The sequence below is a fragment of the Peromyscus californicus genome, unplaced genomic scaffold (assembly GCF_007827085.1).
Source record: "Peromyscus californicus insignis strain IS unplaced genomic scaffold, ASM782708v3 Scaffold_5__1_contigs__length_169319896, whole genome shotgun sequence".
In the NCBI taxonomy this organism is placed as follows: domain Eukaryota; kingdom Metazoa; phylum Chordata; class Mammalia; order Rodentia; family Cricetidae; genus Peromyscus; species Peromyscus californicus.
The window spans coordinates 16,011,286-16,029,037 of NW_026294573.1; the positions used below are offsets into that span (position 1 = coordinate 16,011,286).

Genomic DNA, 17,752 nt, shown 5'->3' on the forward strand with positions numbered 1-17,752 from the left:
TAGGCTCCGCCCCCGAAGTTTGTTGTTGTCCTCGGCCTCCCGGACGATTGTGGCGGTGGCAGTGGGATCGGGTCTCCGCGCCACCATGGCGGTGCGACAGGCGCTGGGCCGAGGCCTGCAACTGGGTCGGGCGCTGCTGCTGCGCTTCGCGGCCAAGCCCGGCCCGGTCTCGGGCTTGGGGAAGCCTGGCCCAGCGGCAGCCTGGGGCCGCGGAGAGCGCCCGGGCCGGGCCGCAGGCCCCAGAGCACAGCCAGGCCCGCTCGGGCTCCCCCTTCCCGACCGCTACCGCTTCTTCCGCCAGTCGGTGGCTGGGCTGGCGGCGCGGATCCAGCGGCAGTTCGTGGTGCGGGCCCGGGGCGGCGCGGGCCCTTGCGGCCGAGCAGCCTTCCTGGCCTTCGGGCTGGGGCTGGGGTTGATCGAGGAGAAGCAGGCGGAGGGCCGGCGGGCCGCCTCGGCCTGTCAGGAGATCCAGGTGAGCGCAGCGGTGGGCGGGCAGCCCCGGGCCGGGAGTTCAGACTTTAGGCCAGACGGGGCGGGGTGAGGGCGGGGCCTGGCCGGGAGGAGGCGGGGTTAGGAAGGTGGTCGGGAGTGGGGCTGGGCCGGGGGCGGGCCCTGAGTCCTAGGGGGCGGAGCCATAGCTGAAGTGGCGCTATGGCGAAGGCGAGGCTAGGGTCCGGGGCTGGAATCCGGCAAGGACCTGGGGCCAGAGAGGGAGAGGCTACAATTAGAACCACAGCTGGAAGCAGAGGTGTGGAGGCCCCCACGAGTCTGGAGGCAATAGGGAACGCTAGTTTAGGGCGGAGGCGTGGCTAGGAGCAGGTCTGGAAAGTGGTTCTAGAGCCATTAAGTTTGCGCCCGCTGATTTGGGGCGGGCACAGAACCAGGCATCAGAGGTTGTGGAGTCAGGCTCTGAGCCTTAGTGTAGGCGGGTCTGAGATTGAACCACAAATCTCAGATAGGGCGTGGGCATTGGGAAGGGCAGGGCCCTGAGCCGTGATTGGGCAATTCAAGGGATGGGGTACTCGTGGACTGTACTAAGTGGCGGGTGGCATCTTCGTTATGTGTCTAGGAGCATATCATGAGGGCATACCGAGACTGGTAGTGGGTCAAGGGATAAGATTAAGGTCTATCTTTGACTGAAGTGTAAGTTGGAAATCATCAATTAAGTCTGACTTACTTCCAGTTACTGATGGTCTGATATGCAGCACTTTGCATTTCTTTTACAAACAGTGTGTTTTACAAGAGGTATTGCTAATTACTAGTTCCTGTTACATTATGGCAAGTGGCTTTGAGTAAATTTGTTTTTCTTTTCTTTTGGGGCTTGTCGGGGGTGGAGGGCAGCTCTGACTTGTATATGTAGCCCAGGTTGGCCTTGAACTTCTGACCTTCCTGTCTCCATCTCCCAAGTGCTGGGATTATTGGCATGTGCCACTATGCTTTGTATACGTTTTCTAAAAATCGTAGCACTCTTATTCCTTGATGCGGTTGTCATGGAGGACACATATTCAAGAAAGGTGAGGTGACTTGGTCAAAATCACACTGCCCAAAGTCCACCCTCTCAAAGCCTGTGCCCTCTGCTGAGCCAGAGTGCCGCTCCAGTTTAGCCAAACAATGAGTGAGAGCCTGAGCAGAAACTACAGAGAGGCCTGGGAGAACACAGCGCATCTAATGTTTTAGTAAACCTGAGCAGGGTTATCACTGGATACGTGGGAGTTCTTCAGCCTTTTAAACTCTTAAAATAGCACAGTGACCTCTCTTTCTACTCCCAAAGTCTTCTAGTCAAGGTCACCCAGACAAACAAAACCAATAGGGATGTGTATATTTAGAGATGGGGACTTTATTTTGAGGACTTGGCTCATGCTGGGCTGGCAGATCTAAATCCCGCAGGCAGGCCCAGGGAAGAGCTGGCTGTGCAGTGCACGTCTTCAGGTTGACAGCTGCAGAACTCAGCCTTCTCCTGGGAGGCCAGCCTTTGTCCTGGGGTTTGGAACCACTTGCTGAGTGAGTGTAGCCCCTGAATCTTACAAGGTCGGGCTGAGGGGCAGAGGATGAAGCATGATGCTCAAAGACATCGATCAAGGAAGGACCAAGCAAGCATTTCCTCTATCTACTTCCCATTTCTAATACTGGGATCATATTCGTGTGTCTTACATAGCTACACAGTGAGACCCTGTCCCAAGCAAGCAAGCGAACAAATAGAGGTGTGAGTACAGGTGACAAGGAAGCATGTGTGAAGATTTCCAACACCACTGGCCATTTGACAAGTGCACGTTAAAATGAGATGAGGTATCCGTGCACACTTGCTAGAACAGCTAAAAATCAAAATAAGGACAATAGCAGATGCGGTGAGGGTGGGAAAATGGGATCCCTCAAGCCTTACTGGTAGCTGTCGCAAATGAAAAGCAACACAAAATTAAATATGTGTTTACCACACCAGTCTGTCGTTACAGTCATCAGCATCTACTGGGAAAACAGAAACATTCACCCAAAAACCTGTGTGCTGCAGTTGCTTTGAAAAATGGTAACCCTAACCCTAACCCTAACCCTCCAAAGAGTTAAAAACAGAATCACTCCGTCTAGTGATTCCACTTCTCCACGGATACTTGACATGATGGAAAGGGTGGGCAAACCTTTACACACTCAAGCTCAAGGCTGCTTATTTATGGTAGCCACGGGGTAGAAGTGACCCTGTTGTCCCTCAGTGCATGAATGCATAACCCTGCCTGGCAAAGCTCTAGGACAAGCCACAGTTGTCCCTTGGTGTCCATAGGGAATGGGTCCTAGGTCCCATTCAGAATCAAAATCCAGATACCAGTTCATGTCCCTTGGATAAGATGGTGCTGGGGGCAGTGGAAGTATACAGCAGGTGACAAAGAGTGGTGTGTACACACAATATAGGATATTATTCAGCCTTTGAAAGGGAAAGAAATTCTGGAACCGGCTATAAGTGGATCAGCCTTGAGGACAGCATATGGTTCCGGTCTAGAAGCCAGGCTTCTAATGGTTCAGAGTCAGAGAGGAGGAAGAATGGAGTGCAGCTGTATAGTAAGGACAGTTTCAGTTCTGCAGGATGAATGATGTTCTGCAGATGAATGGTAATAGTGGTTGTTAACTGTACATTTAAAATGCTTAAAATTTATGTTATATATATATTTGACAATTTATGCTGGGCATGGAGGCCCATACCTCTACTCTGAGCACTTGTGGTAGGCACAAGTAGGCTGATCTCTGAGTTTAGGGAGAGCCTGATTTTCATAGCAAGTTCCAGGCTAGCCAGGGATATATGTAATGAGACCCTATCACTAAAGAAAAGAATTTCATAATTTAAATATAAGTCTACTTAGTGCTGTATATAAATGATGGTAGCAAAATTATTTATTTTATTTATTATTATTATTATTTTGGTTTTTGAGACAGGATTTCTCTGTATAGTTTTGGTGTCTGTCCTGGATCTTGTTCTGTAGACCAGGCTGGCCTCAAACTCACAGAGATCTGCCTGGCTCTGCCTCCCAAGTGCTAGGATTAAAGGCGTGAGCTACCGCCATCTGGCGCAAAATTATTTATAATACCACAAACAAAACAAATATCCACCCATGCATGAAGAGTAACACAAGCCATGGTATATCCATAATAAAATATTCCTCAGCAGTAATGAGCAGTTGGCTATAGGTAGAGGTAGGGACCTAAATGCACCTTGGGGCAGTGGCTTAGTGTGAAAACTTGAGCTACACACTGGACGATTCCATTTCTAACTCTCTTGGCACAAGGTAACTGCGGTGGGAAAACTGATCAGGGAAGCCGGAGACAGGGGAGGTGATGGCAGTAGAGATGGTGGGAGAGCCAAGGGGCCATGTGACCGTGGAGCAGCCCTGTGGCCACGGAGCAGCCCTGCATGTGGACTGGGAGGTGATCACGTGAATCCACATGAAGTAAGATTGTGTGGGGCTGCACATGCATGCACACACACACATACACACGTGCAAGTTTTTTAAATGTAGTGACAGTTGAGTATGGTCTGTAGTGAGCTGTGGACTTACGTCGTTGAGACAATTGTGCTACCACTGTATGGGTGTTGCCATTGGGAAAGCTGGGAAAAGGGTACAAGGGACATTTTGTGCTGTTTTTGCAACTTCCTGTGAGAGTAATTACTTCAAAATAAAAAGTTAAAAATATCTTGTTCTCAAACCCTGGTTGATGGGGATTATTCTGCAGATATCTCTCCCGCCCCTGGGGTTTATGAAGCTGATGCCAAAGGAACACCCATTTCCATGTATTAAACAGTGAGAAGCTTCAGTTCAAGGTATAGTAGCTTCTAAGGACCCAGTGCCTTGGGAACTGCAGAAGGCATGTGACAGACTGGTCCCCAGGGCTGGTTATGGAGGAAGGACGACCTAAGCTGGACTTGAGTAGATAGGAGTGTGCTGGACACAGCAAGAATGCAGATGGGGGTCTGGGGGAGAATTCATGAGGGAACTCAGAGAAAGGCAGCTGCAGTAATACAGAGAGAGAGACGCAGAGCTGGGGTGTAGCTCAGTGACAGAGCACTTGCCTAGCATAGGGAAGGCACCAGCACCCCAGAAATAAACAACTGTAGGCATGCATTACCCTGCCTGGCAAAGCTCTAGGACAAGCCACAGTTGTCCCTTGGTGTCCACAGGGAATGGGTCCTAGGTCCCATTCAGATATCAAAATTCACAGATACCAGTTCATGTCCCTTCGATAAGATGGTGCCAGAGGCCGTGGAAGTATACAGCAGGTGACAACTAGTGTTCAACAGGTCGACCCACCAGACGAATAACTCTCTGATGGGGAGCCCCACCTGGCAAGGCCATGGGGTCACTGACTGTAAATAACCAGTTGCTCTTGTCTGTAATTTCTCTCGTGTGCCACTACATTTCTTTCCTAAAAACTGCTATGGGTGTCTTCCCACTGCTTGTGTGTTTATCTTGTGAAAATATTCTATCTATTGGGCACATATGTAGCTGTGGATGGTCAGGAAGATGATTTCTGCTTAATCTGTATAATTCTGATGAATAGAAATAATACTAGAATTCTTTTTATAACTGACACAGGAAAGTAACAGTATTCAAGTCACAAAGACAGCTAATTTTAGACTTCAGAACAAATTTAAAACAGACTAGCTGCCCCTGCAGAGAGTACACAGGGACAGATTCTCAGGTGTTTATTGCTGAGTCAAGGTCAGACTTGAAGTAACTTTGGTAGACATAGCCCTCTGCAGTAATTGACTTTCTGCATATACTCCCAGCCTCAGTTTATGTTACAGGACTCAGGATTCAGCCAACTAACTGTTACTGTTAAGTCCTGAATTTCAATGTCACTTTCTGTCTGGGAAAGAGCTACGTGCATGGCCAAGTGTTACTTGCTGGCTGGTCAGTGTGACCTCCCTAGCCTGAGAAAAATGGTGACTTATCATGTGCTATGAGAATGGGTTGGACCCTGAAAATGTAAGTATAATTGTCCAGAGTTTGGCTGTGATAAGTGGCTGTGTAGAGCTAGGTAGAGAGCTGCTGTGTAAAGAGCTGGGCAGAGGGTGTGTGTGGGTGTGTGGGTGTGTGCTGAGAGAGCAGGAGGTGTGTGCAGAGAGAGCCGGGTAGAAGATGAGTAGCTATGTAGAAGAGAGAGCTTGTGTAGCTATATAGAAAGAGATGTAGGGGAGAGAGTGTGTGTGTAGAGGAGTGTGAGTGAGTGAGTGAGAGAGTGAATGAGTAAAGAGTGAGTGAATGATCTAGTAGTGTGGGAAGGAATGTAGCAGAGTAGAGAGAAGAAATGTGTATAGAAGAGATGTGGAGCTATGTAAAAAGGATTTAACTGTGTATAGAAATATATGGTTCTGAGGAGAGAGATGTATGTATATAAAGAGAGATATATAGTGTATGTTAAGAATGTAGCTGTGTAGAGATAGATTTTCAGAAAGAGATTTCTTAAGATGAAGTAAAAGAGAAAGTTATCCTCAGAGAACATGTGTTTCCTTATTTTCCCCTCAGATAGAAAAAGTCTAGCCCTCAGATAGATAAGAACTTTGTACGGTTTTGTATGGACCTATGCACCTCCTGTGTGCTGTAAATCATCTCTACATCACTGACAGTGCCTGATATGGTGTTACAAGGACCTGAACAAATGCCATGTGAAGAGCAGCTTACTGGGTTGTTCATAGAATAGTGGCAAGGAAAAAAAATGTACATATAAATTATTTGTTTGGGGCCGTGGTGGTGCATACCTTTTCATTCCAGCACCCAGGAGGCAAAGGCAGGTGGATCTCTGTGAATTGGAGGCCAGCCTGGTCCACAGAGTGAGTTCCAGGACAGCCAGGGCTACACAGAGAAACCTGTCTCTAAAATCCAAACAACAACAACATAAAAACAAGGTCTCACTCTATGGCTATAGACAGATGGTTCTCTCCTGCCCACCAGTTCTTAAATAACCACTCAGAGGCTTAATATTACTTATAATGCTCAGCCAGTAGTTCTGGCTTATTACTAACTAGCTCTTACACTTAAATTAACCCATTATTCTTATCTATGTTTAGCCATATGGCTTGGTACCTTTTCTCAGTACAACATTCTCATCTTGCTTCCTCTGCATCTGGCTGGTGACTTCTGACACTGCCCATCCTCTTCCCAGCATTCTTAGTTTGGTTGCCCCGCTGTGGTGATATATTTGTACCCTAATAAATTTACCTGAAGATCAGAGAACAGAACAAGCCACTAGATTAAACAAAGAAGCCAGGCAGTGGTGGCACACACCTTTAATCCTAGCACTCAGGAGGCAGAGATCAGTCTGGATCTCTGAGTTCAAAGCCACCCTGGACTACATGAGATTAACTCAGTCTAGGAGAGAAACAGAGCCAGGCAGTGGTGGCACATGCCTTTAATCCCAGTGCTTGGGAGTCATGTCTTTAATCCCAGCACTAGGAAAGTTGAGGCAGGAAATGGTATGGGTGGGCAGAGAAAGATATATAAGGTGTGAGGAGACAGGAACTAAAGCCTTTTTGGTGGAGGAAGCTCATTCAGCTAGAGGCCTATCGGCTGAGGCTTTTTCAGGCTGAGGAATTGGTGAGGTAAGAGGTGGTGGCTATGGTTTGTTCCTTTGTCTCTCTGATCTTTCAGCATTTGCCCCAATATCTGGCCCTAGGTTTTTTATTAAGACCATTTAGGAATTCGTGTTACACTTCACCTACACTTCCTGCCTGGCTACTGGCCAATCAGCATTTTATTAAGCCAATTCAAGTGACAAATCTTTACAGTGTACAAGAAAATTGTTCCACAGCAATATGGCTCAGACTCAGACTCATGATCCTCCTGAGTGCTGGGATTACAGGTGTACACCAGCATTTTGGACTGCAGTTACAATTTTTTTTTTGAGACAGGGTTTCTCTGTGTAGCCCTGGCTGTCCTGGAACTCACTCTGTAGACCAGGCTGGCCTCAAACTCACAGAGATCCACCTGCCTCTGCCTCCCGAGTGCTGGGATTAAAAGCATGCACCACCACCTCGGGGCTGCAGTTGCAATTTTTAAAGACTCTTTTCCACCTGCAGTTGGTTGAAGCCACAGATGTAGGGCCTGCATTGGACTGTCTCTGGTCACAGTGAAGGGATATGTGAGAAAGACTGTCCTAGACAATGAGACAGAGGCAGGCTAGCCCATACCCAGGACAAGCCCACACTTAAAGTCAAGGTGGCAGTCTTGGTGAGGACCCTACCTCACTGTGGTGGCCTTATTAGAGCCCCTGGATCACAGCGCCTTCTTTTTCCTCACAGGCAATTTTTACACAGAAAAACAAGCTGGTGTCTGACCCACTGGACACGCGGTGCTGGCAGGGCTTCCGTCTGGAGGATTACCTGATAGGACAGTCCATCGGCAAGGGCTGCAGCGCTGCTGTGTATGAAGCCACCGTGCCCACACTGTCCCAGCACCTGGAGAAGGCCAAGTGCGTTGGCCTTCTAAGGAAAGGCCCAGACATCCTCCCAAAGGGAGCAGATGGGGAGCGGGCCCCCGCCTTTCCCTTTGCCATCAAGATGATGTGGAATATCTCGGTAAGGATGGACCTTTCATCTTCAGGGACGGGGGAGATTTTCACAGGCTTTCCATAAGAAAGGCCTGTGGGCTTAGGTGTCCACTCTCTTACATGGGAGTCAGAGCTGTCTGTGGACACTGTAACGTGTCCACCATCCACCAGGGGCTCAGGACCCACAACAGATTTGGCTTCTGTCAGACAGGGTTAAGAGTCTGATTTTTTTTTCCCAGTTCGCATGGTGCCCAGGCTTCTAGTCTGTGGACCACTCTGAGTGGCAGCTGTTTAAACCACGGGTTCTGAGCTGATGGTCATTTCACCATCCTCTCCTCACACCTCCTTCTATGTCCGGCTTCCCTGGCCAGGAGGAGTCCTGTGCTCCCCCACACCCCAACAACTTGATCCAAAGCTTACTGCTACCTCCCTGTGGCCAGTTTGAGCTGCTGGTAACTGGAGACACCCCTGATGGGAAGCATGGTGGACTCTGAAATCTTGGCCTCTGTTCCTGCCCAGGGCCGCTTGACCTGGGTTCGAGGTGTGGGAAGCATGCTCTAAGTAGCACCTCCCTCCAGGCTCCAGGGGGAACTGGTTTTGGCTTGCTGCTTTAGGGAGGTTATTTCGCCTTGACTTTCAAAGCCTGTTCTAGGTTGCAGATGTCTTGGTTCAGATCCCAGGCAGGGCATGGACTCACAGGTGCACTGTGGGTATGTTCCAGGCAGGTTCCTCCAGTGAAGCCATCTTAAGCACAATGAGCCAGGAGCTGGTCCCAGCAAGCCGGATGGCCTTGGATGGAGAGTATGGAGGAGTCACTTACAGGTAAGTACCCCTTTGTCCACCAGAGCAATCACCGGTTCTTTGAAAACAAATGCATCCCTGGTGTCTCCCTCATCAGCACCATGTCTGGTGTGCCACACAGTGGATGGTTAGTGAATGATGTCCTAGAAGAATTTTCAATTTGTGGATAAATTAAGCTTGAGAAAGAGTGAAGATCATCTCATCCCAGCTAATGATGCGGATGGTTGATTCACAGAGGAGCAGGAATGAACACCTTCCATACAGGCCAGTTCAGAGTGCTAGACAGTGTCCTAATTCCTGCAAAGCAGTGTGTGGCGCCACCTAGTGGTACACGTGCACTGTCTCCACAGGTGGAAACTACTGATGTTGGCCACAAGCCCGATGGTGTGCAGACTCTGAAACTGCCCTGACCCTCCCGTGGCTTTCGTAGGGGTCTGGCCTTCAGTCTGATTTGCCCAGGTGTCTCTGCTTATACAGTTCCAGTTGGCTCAGCATTCCAGCCCAGGTGTCTGTGCCGAGTAATAGCAGAAGTGCTGCCGGGTCTCCAGAGAAACTCCCCCTAGAGCACTCGGGCCATGTCCACGTGACCTTCGTCCAGGGGTCTCGGACTCAGCTCCTTGCTGCTTCTCCACCTCGTTTCTCATCTTTGCCCGTTCGCACCTTCCCACTCCTGAGTTCCACACCACCATCCCCGAAGTATGAACTCGGTCTGCTGTGCTCAGGCTGCTCCCGCGCACTGCAGACAGACCTAGTTCAGACACATCCTGCCCACACTGCCTCAGAGCTCTTATGACACCTGCCAGGGCGCTGCCAGCCTCCTGCTGAGGTCCTGCTGTCCCTGTCACCAGTGACCCAGGGCCAAGAGCAGTGCTGTGTAGTACAGGGCCCACTCCTGTGACACAGAGAGCCAAGACAAGGACACGTGGACTCATCCACAAGGCTCCAGGACAGAGCAGGCATCCTCCTGCACTTGGCTTATCTCTGGGCCCTCCTCCATTCTCCTCTCCACCCTCAGTGCTGGCGTTTCTTCCCTGTGACTTTTCTGTTCCTGCAGGCCTTTGCTTCCTGTGGCCTTCCCTGTGCCCCCTAAGAAAGCAACCAACCTGCCTGTTCCTCCCCCGAGCCATTAGGATCTCAGATGAACCGATGAGCACATTGCCTTTGGTTCTGAATGCCCACTCATGGTCCAATCAGCTTTGGCCTGAGGGGCAGAGCTGGCACACAGGACACAGAGCCACCCTGTCCACAATGTTAACCACTGTGCCTCTGAAGGGCCGTGGCTGTGGGGCGTTCTGTAGGAGTGGACAAGGCCATCACTACAGCGGGCTGCATCAGAGGCTGGGTCCCTGTCCTCGGAGAGCTAAAAGAGTTCCTCCTGTGCTAGATCTCAAAGCTCCCAGCATCATAGCTGGCGCCTGGTACTCAGTGTGCCAATAGCAAGTGCTAGTGACGTGACTAGTAGTGAGCATCAGCATTGCCGAGTGTTCACTCTGCTGAGTGTGACTGTCGTGCTTTATGTCTTAACCCCTTGCACAGTGCATCACTGTCTCACTGTCCACCCTGAGCTTAGAGGGGATGGGTGACAAGTTCAAGGACTGAGTGTGGCAGCTCCCAGGGCCTCTTAGCCACCATGTTCTGCCATGTGGGATGAAGAGATGAACCAAAGGGTGGGTTAGAGGAGCCACTGAGTGTGAGGAGTCACCCCTGTTGGGTCTTGCCCCGCAGCGGGTGCAGTAGCTGGAAGAGGGCAAACCTGCAGTGAATATTGGTAACTGTGTGAGTGAATGAGTGCCTCTGTGGTGGCCTTAGCTGTCTTCCCAGCACCTGTCTCTGATGCTGGTCTCATCTGCTGTCCCATTTGCCTGAACAGACGATCCAGAGGCGGTCCCAAGAAGCTCGCCCCACACCCCAACATCATCCGGGTTCTCCGAGCCTTCACTTCATCTGTGCCCCTGCTGCCGGGGGCCCTGGCTGACTATCCCGATGTACTGCCACCGCGCCTCCACCCAGAAGGCCTGGGCCACAGTCGCACACTGTTCCTCGTAATGAAGAAGTAAGTGGTGGTGTTAGGGGAGTGGCGGGTAGGGACCCTGAAGCAGCTTCTCCTTTCCCATGGGAGCTGGTCCCTGTCCTTGGAGCACAGAGCTTCTGGGAAGAACAAAGCATGCAGATGAGGGCTGTGTCTAGGAGAAAGCTGTTGGAGTGATACAGGCATCCCATCTTCCAGAATATACTTCCACCCAGTGCTCTGGCACATTCAGAGCTCCCCTCTCTGTGGCATCTAACTGCAGGGATGGATCTGAGGAGCTGGGGAGCGGCACTGTCATGGCTTCCGTGTTTTGGGGTCAGGATGGGTGGGATCTGAAAGGATGCTCGGGAACAAAGAGAGCAGAAGCTCCGGAAGAAGAAAGGCCCAGTCCTAGGGGGTGGATGAGGCCGTGGGAATTGGGATGTCCAGACATTCTGTCCTCCCTGCCAGCTACCCCTGCACCCTGCGCCAGTACCTTCAGGAGCACACTCCCAGCCCCCGCCTGGCTACCATGATGACCTTGCAGTTACTGGAGGGCGTGGACCACCTGGTTCAGCAGGGCATTGCCCATCGGGACCTCAAATCTGACAACATACTTGTGGAACTGGACTCAGGTAGGTGCTGGCCACACCCAGAGTGCTCCAGGGAGAACTCAGGGCAGGGGATGGAGACCCTGAGGTCAGGGTATGTGTGTGTACATGTGAGGTACACAGGGGGGGCAGAGGTTGATGCCAGGCCTCTTCTTCCACCGCTCTCCCTTGTTTTTAGACCAGGGTCTTTCAGCTTTTACCCGGGTGCTGGGATCCAAACCTAGGTCCTCATCACTCATCACTGTAACTACTGAGCTATCCTCCCAGCTTGACTGCTCTGTTCTGTACTGTCTTTAGCTTCACCACCAGAGATGACCCCCCATCTAATGGCTGAGACAGGCAGCCAGCTCTCTCACAGTCCCCGGGGTCCTCTCTGTGGATTTGCAGAACAACACCATTAGTCTTGCAGTTCTCAAACAGTGAAAGGAAGGGAGATTCTCGCTCAGTGAAAGCTGCCTTCACAAACCCGGCTTCCTCTGTCATTGGCAGCACTCAGATCTGGGAATGTTTAAAGGAGTTGGAGGAGCCCAGCGGTTAAGTGCTCTACTCTCTTCCGGATGACCTGAGTTCAGTTCCTAGCACCCATGTGCAAGCTCCCAGCTCCTTGTAACTCCAGTTCCAGGAGATCTGATGACCTTTTCTGGCCTCCATGGGCACCTTCACACACTTGACAGACATACACGTAGACAAAGTAAAAATGAGTTTTTTTAATTAAAGATTATTAAATGTGTAACTAAAAAGCTAAGTGAACTGGCTTTTTCAAGGAACTCTGTGTGAACCCCCTTTATCTCCCAAGATCCATTTATTAGACTTATTGGCATTACAAATTCAAACCTAAGACTCCTAGCTCCTAGGGTGTATAGACCCTTGGAGATCATTTAGCCAAAGCTGAGGTCCCTTGGTCTCCGGGCATGTCTAGTTAACTAGAACAGTTTTTACTTTCCCCTCTTTATCTAGTCTACTGTCTGGGCCTGGGTTTGGGTCCTTGTTTCTGGGTGGCATTTCCATGTACTTGTTGCCAGCCCAGCTGTGAGCTCACTCATAAAGACTCCCATCTAGGCCGGGCGGTGGTGGCGCATGCCTTTAATCCCAGCACTCGGGAGGCAGAGCCAGGCGGATCTCTGTGAGTTCGAGGCCAGCCTGGGCTACCAAGTGAGTTCCAGAGAGGCGCAAAGCTACACAGAGAAACCCTGTCTCGAAAAACCAAAAAAAAAAAAAAAAAAAAAAAAAAAAGACTCCCATCTAGGCCTTGCTGGCCTGGGCTCCTGGACACAGCCTATTAGTCCGGTTCATCCATGTCTTGGTGGCTTTTGGAGGGACCTGGGAGGGACTGTAGGGGCAGGAGCAGACCCTGTTGCTCAGCTCTGCTGCCTCTGCAGACAGCTGCCCCTGGCTGGTGATCTCGGATTTTGGCTGCTGCCTGGCTGACGAGCGCATCGGCCTGCAGTTGCCTTTCACTAGCTGGTATGTGGACCTCGGTGGCAACGGTTCCCTGATGGCCCCTGAGGTGAGTCCTGCAGTGTGTGTGTTGCCGTTAGTGGGTGTTTTCTAGGTTTTCCTGCCCCGCTGCTCTGCTTTAACTAGGCTGACCTGAGGTCCCTGGACGTTTGTCAGCATCAACCAGGCAGCTGTGGCAGATCCCCAGAGCTTGATCCGGTGCATTTAAATTCTGGGTTCCAGCTGGCAGTGGTGGCACACGCCTTTAATCCCAGCACTCGGGAGGCAGAGGCAGGCGGATCTCTGTGAGTTCAAGGCCAGCCTGGACTACAGAGTGAGTTCCAGGAAAGGCGCAAAGCTACACAGAGAAATCTTGTCTCAAAAAAAAAAAAAAAAAAAAAAAAAAACAACCAAACAAACAAACTAAATAAATAAATAGTAAATTCTGGGTTCCGATTTGATCCCAGCTTAGGTGACTGCATGGACACAAATAGTAGCCCTGCTGGGGCCTGATCTCTGACTGTCTGCTTCCTGCAGGTGTCCACAGCCCATCCTGGCCCCAGGGCAGTAATTGACTTCAGCAAGGCTGACACCTGGGCTGTGGGGGCCATTGCCTATGAAATCTTTGGGCTTGCCAATCCCTTCTATGGCGAAGGCAGAGCCCACCTCGAGAGCCGCAGCTACCAGGAAGCTCAGCTGCCTGAGATGCCCAAGTCGGTGCCTCCAGATGCAAGACAGCTGGTGAGGTCACTGCTCCAGCGAGAGACCAGCAAGGTGAGGCTGTTCCCCGGCTTTGACTGTGTGAATGAGGGCCCCTTGTTCATGTCTGAGTCAAGGCCAAGTTTAGGCAAGCCCTACAGCATTAAACTCTGTCATATACAGGCAAAGACCAACTACAGAACAGGTTTAAGAAGAAACAGGACAGGAAGCTGGCCAGTGAGCCCTTAATCAGAGTCGTAGCAATGCCTCTTTTGGGCTCCTTTCACTCCCCATTCATGGGGCTCAAACCCAGGGCCACATGAATGTTGGGCAAGCACCATGTCCCCCATCCCCCCTGTCCTCTTGGCTTTGGTCATATAAGAAGTTGCTTAGAAGGATGGGCTGGTGAGATGGCCCAGCAGGTAACGGTGCTTGAACACCTGACCACTGAGTTCAATCCCTGGAACCCACAAGGTGAAGAGAGAGAGCTGACCCCACCAACTTATGCTCTGACCTCCACACGTGTGCCACACATGCACACCCATACATGTCATACACATCCAAGGGTAACTCAAAAAACAAACAAAAACAGCCTAGGGCTGGCAGGATGGCCCGGTGGCTAAGGGTACTTGCTGCCGAGTCTGATGCCCTGAGTTTAATCCCCAGGACCCACACTGTAGAAGAGAACCAGCTCCTTCAGCCCCACCCCCAATACAGAAGTAAATGTAATAAACATATTTGAATTTTATTTAAATGAGAGTGGCTTAGAAAGAAAAGGATGTGTTTTTGAGAAATGTGTAACAAAGACGCCACATGTGGAGGGAAACCCTGCTCTCAGGAGCACTGAGGCCAATCCGCCTGAGCCGTAATTGCAACAGGTCTGGCTCAGGTGGCTTCTTAGAAAAGCCCGAGACAGACTTGGCCTCAGCCTGCTGCTCTGCAGCCTGCACACCCCTCACTGTTCACACCCCTCACTGTTCACACCCCTCACTGTTCACAGGCCTCACTGTTCACACCCCACTGTTCACAGGCCTCACTGTTCATGTCCCTCACTGTTCACACCCCTCACTGTTCACACCCCTCACTGTTCACAGGCCTCACTGTTCACACCCCTCACTGTTCACAGGCCTCACTGTTCACAGGCCTCACTGTTTACAGGCCTCACTGTTCACACCCCTCACTCTTCACGCCCCTCACTGTTCACATCCCTCACTGTTCACACCCCTCACTGTTCACAGGCCTCATTGTTGTTCATGTCCCTCACTGATCTCACTCCTTACTGTTCACACCCCTCTCTGTTCACACCCTTCACTGTTCACACCCCTCACTGTTCACAGGCCTCACTGTTCACACCCCTCACTGTTCACCCCCCTCACTGTTCACCCCCCTCCCTGTTCACACCCCTCCCTGTTCACAGGCCTCACTGTTCTCACCCCTCACTGTTCACACCCCTCACTGTTCACATCCCTCACTGTTCACACCCCTCACTGTTCACAGGCCTCACTGTTCACAGGCCTCACTGTTTACAGGCCTCACTCTTCACACCCCTCACTGTTCACACCCCTCACTGTTCACACCCCTCACTGTTCATGTCCCTCACTGATCTCACTCCTCACTGTTCACACCCCTCTCTGTTCACACCCTTCACTGTTCACACTTCACTGTTCACACCCCTCACTGTTCACACCCCTCACTGTTCACACCCTTCACTGTTCAAACTTCACTGTTCACAGGCCTCACTGTTCTCACCCCTCACTGTTCATGGCCCTCACTATTCACACCCCTCACTGTTCATACCCTTCACTGTTCACGCCCCTCACTGTTCACAGGCTTCACTGTTCACACCCCTCACTGTTCACAGGCTTCACTGTTCACGCCCCTCACTGTTCACAGGCCTCACTGTTCACAGGCTTCACTGTTCACAGGCCTCACTGTTCACACCCCTCACTGTTCACACCCTTCACTGTTCACAGTTGCTCCTTACAGCAGCTGCTCAGTGTTAGCTCAGCAACCACACCAGGTGAGGCCTCTTGTACCAGTTCTAGAACCCAGACATGTGGGTTCCCTCCATGACAAAGGTGTCCCAGCAGAGCTGACATGGGCAGGGTCTGTGCTGCGTTAGGGAGCAGCTGATGGTAGAGGGTGGAGGAAGGACGGAACTGGGCAGGCCTGAAACGACACTCCCCCAGCAGCACAGTGTGGACCAAGTGTTTGTTGAAGGCATCCTGACAGACCTTCCATTGCTTTGCAGAGGCCTTCTGCACGTGTGGCTGCAAACGTGCTACACTTGAGCCTCTGGGGCGAGCATCTTCTAGCCCTGAAGAATCTGAAATTGGACAAGATGATTGGCTGGCTCCTCCAGCAATCAGCAGCCACTCTGCTGGCTGACAGGCTGATGGAGAAGAGCTGCGTGGCAACAAAGCTGCAGATGCTGTTTCTGGCTAACCTGGAGTGTGAGGCACTCTGCCAGGCAGCCCTCCTGCTCCGCTCCTGGAGGGCAGCCCTGTGATGGCTCTGTGCTGCGCTGTTACTAAAAGACAGGGGCATCTATGTTGTGATGTCATGATGGTGTGTGAAGGCCGAAGGAGGTGGCTTGGCTGGGTGGGTGGGAGTCAAGGGACAAGCTGAAGTGGGGCTGGTCAGCCAAAGAGGAAGCCTGAGGTTCAGCAAATGGAAAGAGCAACCTTGAACAGTTGAGGCTGTAGACATTTACTGGCTGTGCGGGTTTGAATAAATCCTGTGGCCCATCCCACTGAAGTTCTCCCATAGAATCAGGAGTTGGCAAGCTGTAGAAGGCCAGACAGGAAGTTAAGTAGTGCAGTGACTCACCTGTCACCGAGGCAAAAGTACAAACAAATAGTGTAGCAGGATCAACACTGAAATTTGGTTGTCAGTAAATTCTTTTCATTTTTTCCCAACCCCTTAGAAATGCAAAAAACCGGCAAGGCAGTGGGGGGTGCACACCTTTAAATCCCAGCACTTGGAGGCAGAGGCAGGCGGATCTCTGTGAGTTTGAGGCCAGCCTGATCTACAGAGTGAGTCCCAGAACAGCCAGGGCTACACAGAGAAAATCTTGTCTCAAAAAACAAAAACAAAAACAAAAAAGAAATGCCAAAGCCCATGTTTAGTTATGGCAGTGACAGGCCAGCATGGCTCACAGACACATTTCCCAATCCCTAGGCTAGACGCATTCACAGTGCCCAACTCTTAAGAAATGCTCACTGATCACTAAAGACAAAGTGTCCGTGCTAAAGACAGTGTGAGGCTGAGCCCTGTGCACACACTGGAAGTAGAATGTTCTCCCCACCAGGGGAAAACCCCTCAGTGCCACTGCTGACCTGTCCTTGTCTGTCCTCAGTACACGAATAGCTGTGGTGGCAGACAAGGACGGGCCTGGGAGGGAGGGGGTTAGACCTGCACTCCATCACCGAGATCCAAGACAAGACAGTGGGTGGCAGTTTGTGGTATCGGTCCCTAGTGCCAGGAATGGGCTATTTGACAGAGGTGGCCACGGTGTTGCTTGGGACGTGCTGCCTAGGCCGCGAGCAACTTAGGTGCAGGACATGTTCGTGTTCAGAGATCAGCAGGAAAAACCGCCCTTTAATGGCAGGGGTGTCTGCCAGGACGGTGCGAGGAAGGCCTGGAAATGTGTTCCTTAGCGCCCCCCCAGTTGTGTCTGGATTTACCTAGCACAGCTGAACCGGTCAGGGCAGCAGGAGCTAACAGTGCAGCCCATTAGCTGGATGGTTGTTTGGCCAGCGCTCCTCATGGGAGCTGTAAACTATTAAACGCAAATCCACATGCAGAGCATAATGTGCTGAGCAGAGTTTCTGGCTTGTAGAACGATTCTTCTACCCCAACAGAGAGGAAGCGTTCACATACAGTTTAATATGTGCTTGACAAGAACATGGGTGGAGCCTGAAGGCAGTGAACGTAACTCAAGCTCTTCTTTATTAATTTTATTTTATTTCATGCTTATTGGTGTTTTGCCTGAACCTATGACGCACCATTCAATGCACGGTGGCCTGAGAGGCGTCTTTCCCAGCATTCTTAGTCCAGCCCTGAAATTCTAGTTTCCCTGTGTGATTCCCACCTTCCCTCTGTGAAGAGTGAAAAGACAGTCTCCGGCACGAAATCCCTAGACAGCAGCCCTGCCATCAGGAAGTGTGAG

The 17,752-nt window shown here is 51.0% G+C and overlaps 1 protein-coding gene across 1 annotated transcript; it reads left to right on the forward strand.

The window, feature by feature from the left end:
• The first annotated feature begins 5 nt into the window (after positions 1 to 5).
• Positions 6 to 17,388, forward strand: Pink1 (PTEN induced kinase 1). Its single transcript, XM_052718574.1, has 8 exons — positions 6 to 472; positions 7,778 to 8,053; positions 8,747 to 8,847; positions 10,697 to 10,879; positions 11,306 to 11,469; positions 12,825 to 12,952; positions 13,420 to 13,656; positions 15,833 to 17,388. Exons 1-8 carry the CDS (start codon positions 86 to 88, stop codon positions 16,088 to 16,090), a joined length of 1,734 nt encoding a protein of 577 aa, XP_052574534.1. The 5' UTR covers positions 6 to 85; the 3' UTR covers positions 16,091 to 17,388.
• Positions 17,389 to 17,752: the final 364 nt, after the last annotated feature.